This window comes from Mytilus californianus, unplaced genomic scaffold (genome assembly GCF_021869535.1).
Source record: "Mytilus californianus isolate M0D057914Y unplaced genomic scaffold, xbMytCali1.0.p SCAF_6, whole genome shotgun sequence".
NCBI classification, from domain to species: domain Eukaryota; kingdom Metazoa; phylum Mollusca; class Bivalvia; order Mytilida; family Mytilidae; genus Mytilus; species Mytilus californianus.
Window position 1 is genome coordinate 24,120,263 of NW_026262712.1, and position 20,071 is coordinate 24,140,333.

The 20,071-nt window shown below is 32.3% G+C and overlaps 1 protein-coding gene across 1 annotated transcript; it reads right to left on the minus strand.

Moving 5' to 3' along the window:
• Positions 1-1,936: 1,936 nt before the first annotated feature.
• On the minus strand, positions 1,937-14,417 carry LOC127705545 (protein shifted-like). The gene is made up of 9 exons (XM_052209871.1): positions 14,413-14,417; positions 13,784-13,879; positions 13,321-13,416; positions 12,682-12,777; positions 11,397-11,492; positions 10,747-10,842; positions 10,102-10,197; positions 8,820-8,915; positions 1,937-2,012 (listed from the first exon to the last, which is right to left on the minus strand). The coding sequence occupies exons 1-9, from the start codon at positions 14,415-14,417 to the stop codon at positions 1,937-1,939; spliced, it is 753 nt and encodes a 250-aa protein (XP_052065831.1).
• Between the last annotated feature and the right edge of the window lie 5,654 nt (positions 14,418-20,071).

Sequence of the window (20,071 nt, forward strand, 5' to 3'; positions counted from 1 at the left end):
TTAGGTTTATTTTATATGTGAATGTACAGGATGTGTTAATCTAGACACTTCAGTTCCGGTGCGTATGTCAACTTTCATGTCTTCATAATTGTATTAACATGTTGCAATTGGCAGAATTAAACTTTTAAAGGCAATTTTACTCATAGGTTTTGTCAAATCTTTATTCAAGCCACAAAAACCCTAATCATTTTTGACCACCATTCATATCTGTATACAACATATACATTTAATAAATTTTAAATTATAGACCCTTTTCACCACTGTTTCATTGACTATAACTACATTACATCTATGTTTCATTAGAATCCGTTATTTTGATTGGCTGACAAGAATTGCGAGGCACAAAATCATATTACATAGATCATATTTGTCGAACCTGTGAGCCTGTCTTAAGACTTGTCGCGGAAGGGAGACATAGCGATCCAGGGTTCCGTCGTCCGCGGCGGCGTAGTCAACATTTAACTTCAGTCCGTGGTTAAAATTTTAACAAAATAAATAAACGATCATCAATAACTTTGTCAAACCTTCAATTGTGGAAATGGTCAGACCCCAATAAATGTATAGGGGGACATTTGAGTAGCCATAATATGACACCGACTAAATAGTTTAATAATTTATAAATTTTATTTCATGACACTCTGATTGTTTTTTTTACATATGCAGTTGAAAATCAAAAGATTATAAATAATGTTAAATAATCCGATATTTTTATGGTCCATTGTCGAACACTAATTTATTTTCAGTAAAATGTCTGTCTTATTATTGTGATAAGGTAAACTGATTAGAATTAAGTACCAAGGCTTGTAACGTTGCTCACAATTTATAGACGTTATTTCTCATGCAAATCCAGACTTATAAATGAAATGAAAGACCAGTTTCACAATTGCAATGCATTGTTATAATGCTAAAACCGTTTACACGCTAATAGTTTAGTCATAGATATCCGGAACATACTTGATAATAATGGAAAAGGGAGCAAGGCGACTTTGTCCTTGAAAAAAAAGGTGAAAAAAATACAAAGAGGTAAATTAAATGCCGCAGAAAAACAGATTTCGTAATAAAGCCACATTAGACAAAAAAAGCACCAAAACACTATATAGAAAACTAAAGATGCCGTACGATAATTCGGGAATAAACACAGATGTAACGGAAGGAACAATATTTACATACAGACAGAAAAAAATATGTTTGACATCTGTTTGATTAAGAAAAACGGAATGACCGACATCGTTTACTCGTTATATTCCTGCCACTAGCGGAAGCATGCATAAAATTTAACAAATTAATAACAATTTGTTTAATTTAGATTATTCTATAAAAGACCATTTTGAGCCATTATCAATAAATACTTTTAATATTAAAAAACGTCAGGAAGTTTTTATATAGCCAGTATATTTTATTTACAGAGGTAATCTTCGTTTAATAAGTTTTCCCGATTATTAACTTGAAATCAGTTTGTATAAATCTGCCCTTACCATGATCAAGCAGCGACTGAAGTTACAAAAAGGAATGCACAGAAAAGAAAGAATATTAATGAATATACTATAAAGTTGGCACTTGTAGATAATTAAATTTGTCCTTACATTAAACATACATTACTGATTTTTTTATAAATTGCCTAGTTGTTCAGGTATTTAGAAATGATCTTAGGATTTCTAGTATCATAAATGCACCGATATCAAATTGAATACATATAAAGCATTGTTGGCACAGAGACAAAAACAATCAATGCTCCTTATCAAACTTACATTTTTGATTATGTTGCATCAGTACGCATTCCCCGAAACCTTCGAAAGTTAACAGTGAAGTATGAAAGTTTTGGACGTTTTCTGTGTTCTCTTGATTTACAAGCAGTCCATACACTGCATATTATTACGAACTGGTATTGGTATAAAAAATACCGGTTTTACCGATTTGAAGCTTACAAAACAAAATCTCAACATTGGCCAATGCGCATCTGTGATGAGCTGTAGCATCCTTTGTGTTGACAATGTGCATTGTCTATCATATTCCTATAACAACAAAACACATATATGCCAGTTATGGGGCGAAGATTTCATTCGAATTGATAACATTTTAACAGAAGCTGGATGGAGCTATTACTACCTTATCAGAGGTAAGCATATGGTTTTATTATTTCTTTTAAAACAATTTCTTAACGAAATTAAAGCGCGATACTGCTTACAATGCAATTTTTCATTTAATCTCTTTTTTCAAGGGCATCACTCATGTTAAAAAAATTGCTCGTCACTGATTATCGAACTCGTTGATAAAGCTTATATGAACCTTTAGTAGTTAATATATATCTAAATCCATCGAGATATGTTTGCAAGTACTTTCATTATATTTAACATGTTAGTTATATTTCAATGGGACATTTTTCATATGAAAAGAAGTTCATTTGTAAGGCTTTTCAAACTCGTCCAATGGTTTGTTGATATAAATGAAAATTGCTTTGCAACTGGGGACAACGAAATTATTGATATACAAAACACCGAATATTTGCAAAAATATATTTAGAAGTTTTAATTTCTGACAAGTTTTGTCATTCATGAGATGCAAGACTTAAACTATAGTTTGCATGAAACGTTTAATATAAACAAATTAAGAACAAAAATATACGAACATATAAATATGTTTTTCATCTTAGATATGTTCGAGCTTAAAACTGTAAAGGAAGTTGCGAGGACAAACAATTTACATATGAACCAACACGATTAAATGGTTTTGCCCTGAAAATATCATTGCTGAAGTAACAACACAGCGAACAACATCATAATGTCAAATTTTCTTAATTATAACGTTGATGGAAACTAATACTCTACCCAGGCCGGCAAATGATGAACGTTTAAGTGTCTGGGATATAAAGATAAATACCAGCATCCGTTAATTGATAGAGGATTATGGAGTATATACAATTAAGACAGTAGCTTACATTTGAATGGAAATATGCCCTAGATCGTCCTGAGTACATAAAAGCTGTGACCAACACCAAACTTTGCAAATAACACACACTAAACTGATAAAGATGCGATACGAGAAAACTGCAGACATGCTTCCCAACTCTGTAAAGGCACATGTCAATGGGAGGGGTAATCATAAAATATTGATTTTTCAGATCTCAACCCTCAATTTTCAAAAATTGCATAAAAGAACATAAAATATAAGCGAATTGGTGTCTGCAATTACCAAACAATGTCATTGAACAACAGCAGTATAATTGCAGCCTTTACCACTAAGTTGATTAAGACAATGAGACAGAATGAAAAGTTAAAATGCAGTGATTGTTATATAATATCACTGTACAAAGCTTAATTGGAAACATCACTTTTTATGTCACCTGACCAATGGTCTGTGTGGGTTTTTTCATTACATGGCAACCGTTTATAAAAGTCTTCTCTGAAACTACGATGTCAATTTAAGAATATGTCTGCTACATTCATTCTTAGGGTATCATTGTTAAAACTATTTTTTTCAATGCATTGCCACAAGGCTTACATGTGTGTAAAATGTTACCTTTAGGGAGATGATAACTTTTATAATCGCTATTGTTGAAGTTATTCCAACAGGAATATTATTTAAACTATATCAAAATCAAAGGATCGAATAGAAAATCTTTTTTATTATAATGATTCAGATGAAATTATATAACTGGTTGAAATGTAGCTGAAATCAAATAAGACTTACATTATCTATGGTTTTCCTATTATATGTTTTGTTATTTGTGTACGTAAATGACATCATGTCAAAACTGGCTGTAATCATTATGATTCTTAATTTTACTTTGTTGTTAGAATGTAGCATTACAAAACACAAATGCCTTTCACACAATGGATTCGACTATGTAAAAGGAGCTTGTTTCTGCTATCGTTACGTACCAAAAAAACTGGACTACCAAGGTGCTGTGGACAGTTGTGCTTCATACAACAGTTATTTGGCTAAAGTAAACAGAGGACTTATTCAACATATACTGGAACAAATATTAGGTATTTATATTGAATTTTTACCACTTCATTCCAGAAATGTTCAAATCCTTTATTTGATGTCGTTTAAGACTATGTGAGCAAAATGTGTCGAGTTACATTCATTAACTCAAGAAACAACCTGGAACCTTGTAATTATCTTCGTTTCATTTTATAAACAAAAATGTTACAGAGATTATAGTTTTTTTACTTTTACACAGGTGCATTAAGTAAATGGAAGTATTAGATTAGATTTTCAATTTAAATATTTGATCACACTTCTTTATTCATGTTATTTTGAACTCTTCACCCTTTTTAAAACCTACCATTAGATGACATCAACCATGAATTGATGTTTTTATCAAGCTGACACTGTATTGATATATGACGTTATCACATGACTATTGTATGTGAAAGGAAATCGGACACGGAGAAACAGACTATCTCGGAACTACGTGTAGAGTAGTGTGTGTACAAAAGGATATGTCTTGTATACGTAATTGAGACAAAAACCAAATGACCTAAAAATATTAAAATGTCGTCAATAATAGACAGTCGTCTAAAAAATGTGTCAGCTCTAAATCACACAGTTAATGATAGACAGGCGTCTTAACAAGGTGTAAAGCTCTCAATTATACCGAGTCTAAATAAAAACACAAGTTAGCTTATCAAATATATGCATTGATTGCAGAGCATTGATATACATTAAGCAACTTTTTCACTGGCACATATCTATTCAGTTTCGCACAGAATGTTAGAATACACCTCAAGTCATGTCTCAGTAAAAGAGGGGCGAAAGATACCAAAGGAATCTTCAAACTCACAAGTAGAAAATAAACTGACAACGCCATGGCTAAAAAAGAAAAAGAACAACAGACAAACAATAGCACACAAAATACAACATAGAAAACTAAAGACTGAACAACATGAACCCCACCAAAAACTTGGGGTCATCTCAGGTTCTCCGGAAGGGTAAACAAATCCTGTTCCACATGTGACATCCGTCGTGTTGCCCATGCTAGTCATGTTAGTAAGTTTCGCGGTATAAAAGTGGTTAAGAAAACAAAATTATATGTTGATTCATTAGAAAATAGCCTAGACTATCTATAGTCAAATTTGAAAAGGGTACTTAACATTTCATGGGTTGTAACCATTACATAATTTATAAAGCAGTTAATTAGACAAATCCCAAAACAAAACGAATGATATTTGAATAACTTTTATTAGGTACGTCCCAGACAGAAAGTCTGGAAAGCCAAAATGCTTGAGAGGTTTAAAGCATTGTTATAAATTAACCTCAACAGACTTTGGATTAATATTGAGTATGCTGTTTAAATTAATTTCAAGCATGATGGATACAAATGTTGGTGTAAACAGGGGGATGGAATGTCCTTTTTTTGGGAGTTCAGGATGGATTGAGCTGTTTAAATCACAGGAATTCGGGAATTATAGCAAATTGAATCATTGGGAATTTAAAATTTAATTATATCGAGATGCAGGAACGGGTACATTTGTTTCCAATGAATTTGGGATTTGGGATTTATTTTCTGGTGAATTTGGGATCAGCACCCTCGTAATCTCTCTTTTAGCAGTTTTACTAAGTATTCTTTTTTGAATTTAACTAATAACTCATCATTACGCCGAGGGCAAACACGTTTGTCCGTCTATAGATCGGACGGTCCCCAAAAAGTATGGGGACCAATAAAAGCATCTGATGAAAATACACGGTTACTGCACACTAAAATTGGTATCGTACATGTATGTAATTTTACATGTAAATTTATGGATATATTTTTATTTTTTATTCCACTCAATACACTTCAGCACAAATACACGACGGTGGAGTAAGGATTCAAGGCATACGTGACTCTGGAAACACATGGAGATACAACAATGGCGAAATACTTGAATATTTCAATTGGAATGAGCATGGACACCAACCAGATCTAAAACCATATGAAGTTACTCTTCTTATAAAGAAATCACAAGCATATCGATGGCACGATGATTACATGTACAGAAATCTTAGCTCTGTGTGTCAGATTTACTGAGTTTTGACTGATACTTAACTGACATTAGTTTTTACATACGAATTTGATACTGCTGTAAATAGTCAAAAAGGTTTTATCATATCTACTACTGAATCCTTATAGTCGAATAAAGAACGTATTCATCTCAATACCTGATCTTGCTAGCATTTTCTTGAATTGATTGTTGTATGTTTAGTTCGAATAAAAAAGAAACAAAAATAGGCTGAACACTTTCCTTTATATTTTGTTCATTGTGTATTCTGTAATTGAAAATTAAAAAAAAACACTAGAAAAAACCCGCGCGAGCGCGTCTTGAAGACTACTTGAAATGTTTATGGTGATACACAGCTTGGGTTCGTGTTTCTCAAACTGTTTTAATGCACTGATGCATTATGTTGATAGTTTTGATTAGTTTGTCAGTTCTTCTTCCATATGAGTTTGAATTCCAAATAGTAGCTGCTGTCTCGGTGTTACACAGATGCACTTGAAACGGAAGAAATAACTCAGAGAAAAGAAGACAACCTAGAACACTGATGATTAAAACACATCTTAGCGGTGCTAGTTTGTAGTATTTATTTTTTTCGAAAGGTACGAGTCAAGTTCTGTCTCTGTGGGATACGGGTGCTCCAAGAACGGAGGAAATAACTAAGAGAAGACAATCTAGAACTCTCTGATGATTTAAAACATTTCTTCAGTGGTGCGAGTTTGTAGTATATTTTTTGAGTTGTGCGAGTTCTGTCTCTGTGTGACACGGGTGTTCCGAGACAGGAGGAATTTACTAAGAGAAGAAGAAAACAATCTAATGAGTAAAAACATTTCTTCGATTTTGGTATATTTCTTTTTTAGTGGTGCGATTTTGATAAAGTGATGCAAGTTGTAATAACTAGTGAGAGTGTTTGAGTGGTTCGAGTTGGCCGTGAGCCCAGTTGTCATGAATTCAAGACAAATTGAATACAAAACAATTTCCGCCTGCTTACAAAACGTAGACGGTAAGGAACCAGCTACGGAACTTTATTTGGGGTTTAATTAATTAAGCTACGCTAATTAAAGCAATTACTATATGAAATTATAAAGTACATTACATACACTAACTATTTATTATTATATAATACTTCAGACGATCGTCGGCTCGGAGACAAACCGGCTAAAAAATTTTGGTCTACAAATTTAATAGTATAGATTTGAAGATTAGGCTTTATTTAAAAGTAAAATAATAAAAGCACCGAGGTCCAAGGAAAATTAAAAACAAAAAGTACCTTATCAAGGGCAAATTCAAAAGCTCATACACATCGAACGAATGGAAAACCACTGTCATAGTTCTGACTTAGTACAGACAATTGAATTGAATAATAATGATACAAAAAGCTTTCATAGACTCAGTTTCCTATTCCATGTATTCATGATCTTGTTGATAGCGCTCTATTCTATATAACAATATTGAATATACAAGGAAGCAAAATAGACATTTTTTATTTATTTAATTTGTTAAATTTTATTTTTGGAAGCTCAATTGTAGATCTAGATGAAAACTAGCTTAACGTAAATTTGAATGATGCTTTAAACAACCATTATTAGATATCGCAGAGTATTACGACTCAAATTATTGACGCAGGAGTGGTATATGATGGAAGGGAAAAAGGTCGCACGTCATGCTAGATTGAATTCTTTTGTTTTTGTTTTAAGTAATTTGGCAAATAAACAGCAGGGAGTGTTTTAGGTGAAGTACAAAACACCTTTACAATGACGTCCTGTCCCGCACTTAAAATCGTTACACTTGTCTTCAATAATTTTTTAACGTCGTCCACAGCTTTCCTCAAGCTTCAGATTTCTCCTCTTTGATATTGAATTAAGAACACTTGAGCACTTTCATTAAGAGGTTTTGAACAAACAAAGTTGTTGTATTTTATTTTATTATATATCTGAAGATAGTGGTATTGTTCAAAAAGTTTTCCTTTGTGACATCCTTCATCTATAAAAAAAAATTGAAATGTATAAATGAGCATATATCATATTATGTTATTTTAGGAATTAGTCATAAGTTTTTTATGGGGGTTCTGCAGACCTTTTTATAAGTAAAATATTGTTGGTAATATTACTTAAATTCATTCCAGGTACATTTATACCATTTTTATTATTTGTGTTGCATAACTACTTGGCGTGAATTTCTTAATTGACACTAACGTTTAACAATGAACATTAAGTAATCATCGAACAGATTATGAGAATGTCTATATCGGGGAGATATATCTAGATTAGACCGTTAGTTTTCCTGTCTGAATTGTTTTTCACATTTTTGGGGCCCTTTATTGCTTGCTGTTCGGTGTGAGCCAAGGCTCCGTGTTGAAGGCCGTACTTTGATCTATAATGGTTTACATTTTACAAATTGTGACTTGGATGGAGAGTTGTCTTATTGGCACTCAAATTACATCTTCTTTATATCTATATACAATAATTTGTTATCAATAACTCTATTTTTCTCTCTGTTGTAATATGTGACTGCACGAAATCTTAGAAAAAATACTCATCAAATATACAAGATTAAATATTTTGGACGCCAGACGCATGTTCCATAGGAATCAAACGTGATGCTAGAATCGAAACAGTAGAAACAAGATTATATTATGTTTGTTCCTATTATGTTTTAGCCAGTATTCAAGTTACCATGTCAAGTTTTTAAGAGTGAAGATTTAAAAAAAAGAAGGAAATGAATCAAAACATGACTTAAGATTTTAAAAATTGCAAATAAGGTTGATCAAAATCATTTTAAAAGGATTATTCCTTTTAAATATTTAAAATAAGATCGTTCGAAGAAGAGCACACTACTTACTTGTGATGACAATGACATACTCCATTATGGTCGCAGTGTCCCGGTGTTCCATTTGCACAAGTGCAAGACCCACCATCCGAGCATGTATCTTGTCGTCTAAAAAATACAATCCGAGTTCACAAATGATTAGATCCTTTGACGTTGACTTTGGAATATGCACAGTAATGCGATTGATTTTTTTAAAGTAAAACCGGCTCCCAAAACTCACAGAGCTCATTCTGTGCCAAACGAGTTGTTGTTCGGGCATAAACAATAATTTGTCATCAATAACTCTTTTTTTTACTCTCTGTTGTAATATGTGACTACACGAAGTCTTAGGGAAAAAAACTTCATCAAATATACAAGACAAAATATTTTGGACGCAGAACTCATGTTCCGACTACATAAGAATCAAACGTGACGCTAGAATCGAAACAGTAGAAACAAGATTATATTATGTTTGTTCCTATTATGTTTTAGCCAGTATTCAAATTACCGTGTCAACTTTTTACTGGAGAGTGAAGATTTAAAAAAAAAGGAAATGAATCAAAAAGTGACTTAAGATTTTAAAAACTGCTATTAAGGTTGATCAAAATCATTTTAAAAGGATTATTCCTTATGAATATTTGAGATAAGATCGTTCGAACAAGATCACACTACTTACTTGTGATGACAATGACATACTCCATTATGGTCGCAGTGTCCCGGTGTTCCATTTGCACAAGTGCAAGACCCACCATCCGAGCATGCATCTTGTCGTCTAAAAAATACAATTCGAGTTCACAAATGATCAGATTCTTTGACATTGACTTTGGAATATGAACAGCAATGCAATTGATTTTTAAAGTCCAACCGGCTCTCAAAACTCACAGAGCTCATTCTGTGTCAACTGAGTTGTTGTTCAGGAATAAACTTTAATTTGATATCAATAACTTTATTTTTCTCTCTCTTGTAATATGTTACTGCACGAAGTCTTATAAAAACTCTTCAAATATACAAGACTTATTATTTTGGACGCCAGACGCATGTTCCGACTACATAGGAATCAAACGTGACGCTAGAATCAAAACATTAGAAACAAGATTATATTATGTTTGCTTCTATTATGTTTTAGCCACTATTCAAGTTATCATGTCAAGTTTTTACTGGAAGAGTGAAGATTAAAAAAAAAAAGAAAGAAATGAATCAAAACGTGACTTAAGATTTTCAAAACTGCAAATAAGGTTGATCAAAACCTTTTTAAAAGGATTATTCCTTATGAATATTTAAAATAAGATCGTTCGAACAAGAGCACACTACTTACTTGTGATGACAATGACATACTCCATTATGGTCGCAGTGTCCCGGTGTTCCATTTGCACAAGTGCAAGACCCACCATCCGAGCATGTATCTTGTCGTCTAAAAAATACAAGTCGAGTTCACAAATAATTAGATCCTTTGACATTGACTTTGGAATATTCACTGTAATGCAATTGATTTTTTTAAGGTAAAATCGGCTCTTAAAACTCAGAGAGCTCATTCTGTGCCAAATGAGTTGTTGTTCAGGCATAAACAATAATTTGTTATCAACAACCTTATTTTTCTCTTTGTTCTAATTATGTGACTGCACGAAGTCTTAGATAAAAAAAAACTTCTTCAAATATACAAGACAATATTTTGGACGCCAAAAGCATGTTCCTTCTACATAGGAATCAAATGTGACGCTAGAATCGAAACAGTAGAAACAAGATTATATTATGTTTGTTTCTATTATTTTTTTGCCAGTATTCAAGTTACCATGTCAAGTTTTTACTGGAAGAGTGAAGATTTAAAAAAAAGAAGGAAATGAATAAAAAAGTGACATAAGATTTTAAAAACTGCAAATGATGTTGATCAAAATCAATTTAAAAGGATTATTTCTTATAAATATTTCAGATAAAATCATTCGAACAAGAGCACACTACTTACTTGTGATGACAATGACATACTCCATTATGGTCGCAGTGTCCCGGTATTCCATTTGCACAAGTGCAAGATCCACCATCCGAGCATGTATCTTGTCGTCTAAAAAATACAAGTCGAGTTTACAAATGGTTAGATCCTTTGACATTGACTTTGGAATATTCAGTGTAATGTAATTGATTTTTTTAAGGTAAAATCGGCTCTTAAAACTCAGAGAGCTCATTCTGTGCCAAATGAGTTGTTGTTCAGGCATAAACAATAATTTGTTATCAACAACGCTATTTTTTCTCTATGTTCTAATTATGTGACTGCACGAAGTCTTAGATAAAAAAAAACCTCATCAAAGTTACAAGACTTAATATTTTGGACGCCAAAAGCATGTTCCTTCTATATAGGAATCAAATGTGACGCTAGAATCGAAACAGTAGAAACAAGATTATATTATGTTTGTTTCTATTATTTTTTTGCCAGTATTCAAGTTACCATGTTAAGTTTTTACTGGAAGAGTGAAGATTTAAAAAAAAAGAAGGAAATAAATCAAAAAGTGACTTAAGATTTTAAAAAACTGCAAATAATGTTGATCAAAATCAATTTAAAAGGATTATTTCTTATAAATATTTCAGATAAGATCATTCGAACAAGAGCACACTACTTACTTGTGATGACAATGACATACTCCATTATGGTCGCAGTGTCCCGGTGTTCCATTTGCACAAGTGCAAGACCCACCATCCGAGCATGTATCTTGTCGTCTAAAAAATACAGTCCGAGTTCATAAATGATTAGACCCTTTGACATTGACTTTGGAATATGCACAGTAATGCGATTGATTTTTTTAAGTAAAACCGGCTCTCAAAACTCACAGACCTCATTCTGTGCCAAATGAGTTGTTGTTCAGGCATAAACAATAATTTGTTATAAATAACTTTATTTTTTACTCTCTGTTGTAATATGTGACTACACGAAGTCTTAGGAAAAAAAACCTCATCAAATATACAAGACTTAATATTTTGGACGCTAAACGCATGTTCCGACTACATAGGAATCAAACGTGACGCTAGAATCGAAAAGTAGAAACAAGATTATATTATGTTTGTTCCTGTTATGTTTTAGCCAATATTCAAGTTACCATGTCAACTTTTTACTGAAAGAGTGAAGATTTAAAAAAAGAGAAGGAAATGAATCAAAAAGTGACTTTAGATTTTAAAAACTGCAAATAAGGTTGATCAAAATCATTTTAAAAGGATTATTCCTTATGAATATTTAATAAGATCGTTCACACAAGATCACACTACTTACTTGTGATGACAATGACATACTCCATTATGGTCGCAGTGTCCTGGTGTTCCATTTGCACAAGTGCAAGACCCACCATCCGAGCATGTATCTTGTCTTCTAAGAAATACAATTCGAGTTCACAAATGATTAGATCCTTTGACTTTGACTTTGGAATATGCACAGTAATGCGATTGATTTTTTAAGTAAAACCGGCTCTCAAAACTCACAGAGCTCATTCTGTGCCAAACGAGTTGTTGTTCGGGCATACACAATAATTTGTTATCAATAACTCTATTCTTCTCTCTGTTGTAATATGTGACTACACGAAGTCTTAGCAAAAAAAATCTCATCAAATATACAAGACTAAATATTTTGGACGCTAAACGCATGTTTCGACTACATAAGAATCAAACGTGACGCTAGAATCGAAACAGTAGAAACAAGATTATATTATGTTTGTTCCTGTTATGTTTTAGCCAGTATTCAAGTTACCATGTCAACTTTTTACTGGAAGAGTGAAGATTTAAAAAAAGAGAAGTAAATGAATCAAAAAGTGACTTTCGATTTTAAAAACTGCAAATAAGGTTGATCAAAATCATTTTAAAAGGATTATTCCTTATAAATATTGAGATAAGATCGTTCGAACAAGAGCACACTACTTACTTGTGATGACAATGACATACTCCATTATGGTCGCAGTGTCCTGGTGTTCCATTTGCACAAGTGCAAGACCCACCATCCGAGCATGTATCTTGTCGTCTAAAAAATACAATTCGAGTTCACAAATCATTAGATCCTTTGACAATGACTTTGGAATATGCACAGTAATGCAATTGATTTTTTTTTAAAGTAAAACCGGTTCTTAAAATCACAGAGCTCATTCTGTGCCAAATGATTTGTTGTTCCGGCATAAACAATAATTTGTTATCAATAACTCTATTTTTCTCTCTGTTTTAATATGTGACTGCACGAAGTCTTAGAAAAAAAAAACTCATCAAATATACAAGACCAATTGTTTTAGACGCCAGACGTATGTTCCGACTACATACGACTCAAATGTGACGCTAGAATCGAAACAGTACAATACAAGATTATATTATGTTTGTTTCTATTTGTTTAGCCAGTATTCAAGTTACCATGTCAACTTTTTACTGGAAGAGTGAAGAATTAAAAAAAAAAGTAAATCAAAAAGTGGCTTAAGATTATAAATCCTGCAACTTAGGTTGATCAAAATCATTTTAAAAGGATTATTCCTTATAAATATTTGAGATAAGAACGTTCGAACAAGAGCACACTACTTACTTGTGATGACAATGACATACTCCATTATGGTCGCAGTGTCCCGGTGTTCCATTTGCACAAGTGCAAGATCCAGCATCTTTGCATGTATCTTGTCGCCTAAAAAATACAGTCCGAGTTCACAAATGATTAGATCCTTTGACATTGACTTTGGAATACATCTAGGATTTTTCTTATGTTTAAGCGAAACCTGCATGGACAATTATAGTTATCAATAACCATGTTTCTCGCTCCGTTGTAATATATGGCTACACAAAATCTAAGAAACAAGTTTATATCGTTTTCAGCTTATTTATCTAGTCAGAATTCATGTTACCACATTAGGTGTTTATAGAAAGAGTGAAGAACTAAAGTTATACAGAAATAATTCATAACTGCAACTAGGATTGATCAGAGTTATTCTAAAAAGGTTAAGTCCTTATCTATATTTGAAACACGACCATTCGAAAAAGATTCCAACACTCACTTGTGATGACAATGACATACTCCATTATGATCGCAGTGTCCCGGTGTTCCATTTGCACAAGTGCACGATCCTCCCTCCGAGCATGTCGTTTGTCGTCTAAAATGCAAATGAATTTAGTTCACCTAATAGAAAATTTTGTATTTACCTGGGTACATGTTTATTATGAAATAATGTTAACTTGTAGTAATATATACAGTGAGACAAAATGTAAGAAATATACAGACATACGGTAATGTAAGACAACAAACCAATCCACAGCGACAAATTTAACTACAAACTAACAGACAAAAGGCGACAGAAGAGCACGTTTGAAGGTCCATGTTACAAGTTTAAGGATGCATAATATTTTATGATGAAACGAAATGTTAAACATGTAAATTACTAGTGACATAAAAGCTGAATGAATCGAAATGCTTAGTAATTATAAAAAAATCAAACGAATTGCTTAGTAAATATATATAAAAAAAAAAAAAAACACAAACGAACTGCTTAGTAAATATATTTAAAAAAACAATTGAATTGCTTTGTAAATATATAAAAAAATCTTTGGAATGGCGTGTTCTTCATTCTATTGAATTGGCTTGGTTTTACTCATCTTTCTTTACTTACCTGTGATGACAATGACACACTCCATTGTGATCACAATGTCCTGCGGGATTGCCATCGCCACAATCACATGCCTCTCCGTTTGCACATTTGGCAGCTTGACGTCTAATAAAAGATGGCCTTTTTTTATCGAATAATGTACTATAATTTTAAATTGGAATGTATATGCAGTTCCCTGATTTTGAAACAATTAAAGAATTAACTTATTTTAGCAGTGTTCAAAATCGAAAAGATCTTTACAAGGTAAAACGTCTCTGTAAAACAAAACGCAGAACAGACGCTATGTATTAAAACTAAATATAAGAATAAAAATATCAAAAGGATGAAACGTATGAATTTAAGCAAATAACAATGATTACGTAGAATACTATCAAGCCTTAGAAGAAAATCACTTGGAAACTTCAGGAAAAAGATGAAACATGCAGAGGAATATTGAAATTGGGTAAAAGTGCAAGGCATAATCTTATATCAAAATGAACTACTCGATACATTTTGAATAGGAACATCTTGAACTAGACTCCTAAAAATGAAAATATCTGATGTTTGAAAAAAAATTTGAAGAAAAAATGATGATACATAATTTCAAAGGAAATTAATATTTTCGAATGAATTTTAACTTAACTATATATATTTTGCAAACCTTTACATTTGAACATCTTCTGCGAAAAAAAATCACTTGATAAGGAGCCATTTTGATTTTGAATCAACACATTTAAGAAAGATAACATTGAAGATATTTAAAACTTTTATACTTAAAATGTAAACTAGAAAAAACAACAACTTAAATTGTTACCAATGCATATACATTTTTTTTTAAGTGAGGGATCATAATCTTTGCTTCTGCATTATCAATGACTTTTTTTAAAAAGACGTTTTGGTAATATATGTAAACATGAAATTCCTTTTGTTCCCAGAAGCCTTTTGAAACTTTGGAGATCAGCCTGTAAATAAAAGAATGAGAGAGAGAGAGAGAAAAACAAGTACTATTTCTGAAACCCTCTTTTTGCGAAAAGAGCCACATAGAAAACCTCCATAACAAATTTCGTCAAGATGATTTATGCCTTAACAAATATATGTGAAAATTAACTCTCGATCACATTGATTAAATTACCTCTCTGTTTCTAATGCAGTGCATACACATGCAGCAGCTGGAAATGAAATAAAACACTATTAGCGATACAATTTTGTTGTATTTCTTAGTCTTTTATTTCAATAAAAGTAATAAACTGAAATAAAAGAAATTGGCGACCTGTATAGATTAACATTTAATGTGATATGACACTCGTAACCCTTAAAAACAGTAGTGTGTTCAAATATCGGCATTGGAATAAAATCATGACCTTTAAAGTTGTATTTTATATTTACGCAATTGAAATATTTGGAATTAAAAAAAGTTAAAAAGGCCAAATAAAGTACGAAGTTGAAGAGCATTGACGGCCCACAATTCCAAAATGTGTTGCCAAATACAGCTCAGGTAATATGTTGCTTGGGTAAAAATCCTTAGTATTTCGAAAAATACAAAGTTTATTAACAGTCAATTTATAATTATGACCATATAAATCATGATTCATGTAAACACAGAAGTGCTGACTACTGGGCTGGTGTTACCTTCGGGAGGAAACCTCCACCAGCAGTGGTATCCACCCAGTGGTTGTATATAAACTCATCATAGATACCATGATAATCATTTTGTACGCCAGTCGCGCGTTTCGTCTACAGAAGTTTCACCAGTGACGCTCAATTCTAACAAGTTCAAAAAGCCAAATAAAGTACAAAGTTAAAGACCATTTTCGATCCAAAATTCCGACCGGTTTTCCCAAATACAGCTATGGCAATCAAATCATGGGGTAGAAAATCATTAGTATGTATAGCAGTAGTTCGATACCGCTACTGAGGAATATTAGTCCCCAAGGGTATCACAAGCTCAATAGTCATTCCATTAGTGCTAACATTATTTATAACATATGTTTTCTAAAATTTCCCGTTGATAACTTAAAAAAAACACTAGAAAATTAAGATTCCAACTCCCTCTGGCAAAGCTGACCTAGGTGAATTTTGCTATTCTGATAAATCCTTTTTGTCATATAGCTCATAACGTTTCATCATATCTGAACATCCCTAGTTTTTATGAGCGTTCCTAATGAAGTTAAATCCAGAAATGCGCTTCGGACGCATGAAATTTACAAAGTGTTATATTCATTTAGTTAAAAATTGAGTAAATAGTTGTGCTGGTGAATTGTTGGTACCCTAGGTTATCTTCAGCTCAGTAAAAATTTCTTCGAAACTGAGTTTGGGCGTTCCTGAGTTAAATTCAAATAAAACACTTCGGACACACGAAATTTATAAAGAGTTATTGTCAAGGATAATTTCGAAAACATGATAAAACAAATCAATTCTCAAAGTGGTCATATTACATAAGGTCATGCAACAGTCATTTTGAACAGTCTGATTTTTTTTCTAACCGAAAGTTGAATGTTAACAACTTACCAAAAATAACAGCGATTACTAGACTAATCCTCATTTTGTAACTGGAGATAGGAACAATAGACATTCAAGGGATGTTCGTTTATATACACATATACACCTGATCCCTGACCTATATTCCCTGCCGTGATAATTCAACACGTTAACTTTAAATGTCGCATATAAATGTTAGTAGTCCAATGTTTTTATATTGTAGGCCAGGTTTTTGCAACACTCATATGATACCAAATAATGTTTGGAAAATAATTTCTGTTCTACGGTGCTAAACACTCAATATGACAGGAAGTAACAAAAAGTATCTAATATGCTCGTTAGAAAAACAAAATTTCTTATTTGAAAGACATAATTTTACAGTGAAAAGAAATCAAAGCAATATTGTTGATTTTAGTAATTAAATATTGTCTGAAAATAATTTCACTATAAAATTATTGCTTCAACTGACATTTTTTTCCAATAGATATTTTTGCTCATGTCCCAAATCCGCTCAAGATTTCTCCAATAACGCTCGAATTTACAAACTAGACGCTGTCAGGTGACACTAAAAAAGATACTAAGATACAATAATAAAGGAGTAGGTCCGGTAAGGGCCGATTTTGGCCTCAAAATTCAGGTTCATCTGATGAAAGATTTTGGACACTGTTTAAACACTTAAGTGTCTACTTCAGTCGATTCAATTCGTTTATGTGAAAGATTTGAACTGATTTAGTCATTAAAGACGCTCAAATTCAAGCATAAATATGAAAAATCTATCAAATATGTCATAATATGTCACTTTTCAGATGGTTTTTGTCAAAAATGAAAATGGCCGCATCCGTGTTCATTCTCAACCTTGATATATGTTATGTATTATCATCAAATACAACTAACATTTAAATGTTAAGAATGAACACAAATGCGGCCACTTCCATTTCAGACGGAAACCGTCTAAAAATTAACCAAAATGCCAAAATTTCGAAGATTTCAGTAATTTAGCATGACTTAATGATGCTAGTACCCGATACATGTGCATTGTATTGTCAAAACAGCCCATATTTATGTAACAGAAGAATTCTTCTTTCCAATAAATAGCTGAAAATTTACATTTTAACAATTTTGTAAAACTGCTATATTTTGGGGCCAAAAAGGGCTCTTACTGGGGTTACTCCTTTAATGCACTGTACATGTACATGATGTTTGCTTTTTTCGCCAGTGGAGATCCTTGTGTATAAAAATTACTTAATGTATATATCATTTCTTTATTAATGTCGTCGAAAAAAAAAATGTGCTTTGGATTGTAACTTAAGTCAAAGTCAAATACAAATGACTATAGCTGACAGTAAAAACAATGTTAAGTGATCATTATATGCTTATAATCTATATCAACTTACTGCATGTGTGATAATGATGAAAGAACTGGTGAAATATCCTAATTAATACACGTGATGGTGACGAACCGTTTTGGAACTAATGACTGAAACCTCAAAAATGTGTGTTAAAATACTGGAGTCCTTTTTGACAGTTTTGTCTTGCGAGTAGTAAAATTTTATCACATTATTCCAGCTTTCTGTAACTATCTGTAAATCTACTACCTATAATTTGTTTTACCCTCAAACATTTAAAGTCATAGCCAGACTTTTTTTGAAATTTTTGTTTTCAATACTTAAGTTATTCATTTGACCTTCCAATTATTTTGGTTTGACTGGCACTGATAAGTCCTATGTAGACATACCGAACGACTAGTGTACTACAGTCCAATTTACGCCTGGTATCATTGATAAGCTTTTACGCATTTTTTTTTATTTATTTAGAACTAAATCAGAAAATCCTGCAATATTTGTCTATATTTAAGCAACCATGTCAGTTGAATATTAATCATACGTTGTGTGAGTAAATTATCCATTTCAAGCACATCTCATGACATGAAATAAGGCCTGTGTATTTTAATTATTTTGTTGTTGATTGCTTCCTTGGAATTTTATCCTTTCCCTTTAAATGGGAAGCATTCATTATTACGATGACTTTCCTTAATTGCTATTTTGGTGTAGTCATTTTCATAAATATAAATGTTAGCTTAAGTCGAAGCAGAGATCCGAGAGATATCACAGAATAGAAACACATACTTTAGTCTAGTAATTGATCGTGTTTAAAATGACAAAAAGACCAACAACAGTCTAGTCTTGTAACACTACATAAACTAAATTCTGAGTAAACCGAACCCCACACAAACAGATGGAAATATCGTGTGCACCGGAAGGACAATCATATGCTGTTCCACTTGTGGAACCTGTCAAGTCGCTCATGGAAAGTACCAATTTTGTTTAAGACTCATTTGGTAATGTCAAAACATATTTACATTTATACTGCGCTCATTGCCTTAAAATACATCTTATGTCCCACTATCAGTGAAGCTAAAAGTAATTGTCTTTTAGTCTTAACATGCTAGAATACGTTTAGTATCATGGTTATAATGAAAACGATTGATTCAAATTGTTTCGTAATCCAAAATATATCTTTTAACGTTGGCTGTTTTCAGTATGTCTAGTTTTGAAATAAAAAATGTGTTTTTTTACAACATACATGTACAAGTGTATTCAGAATTAAAATTTCAAATGCTGGATGTTTTGTTGTGCAATACATTTTTTCCCCTTTTTTCGTTCCTGTTAATTCGTTATTCAAAAAGCTTATATGATTTGATTAAAGAAACAACTTTTTCATGTCATGTTCTCTGCTCATTTTAACATGGGTAGGCATTACATTTGTCGATATAATTAAACCGAGCGAAAGAAAAAAAAAAAATATAATGCCTACCCATGTTAAAATGACTATAGAGGATGGCATGTTAGAATTATTTCGATTCTAAAAGAAAAATTCAGAACTCTTGAACTCCGGAGCGGACATATAAAAAGTAAAATCACAAAAATACTGAACTACGAGGGAAATTCAAAACAGAAAGTCCCTAATCAAATGGCAAAATCAAATGATAAAACACATCAAACGAATGGACAACAACTGTCATATTCCTGACTTGGTACAGGCATTTTCAAATGTAAAAATGGTGGATTGAACCTGGTTTTATAGCGCTACACGTTTCACATGTATGACAGTCGCATCAAATAAGACACGCTCGAAAGGCATTTTGATTTGAAAGAGACGGTTAAGAAAATAAACCGTTTCCCGATGGAAGAAAATGAACAGATGCATGTTAACTGACTTTAAGAA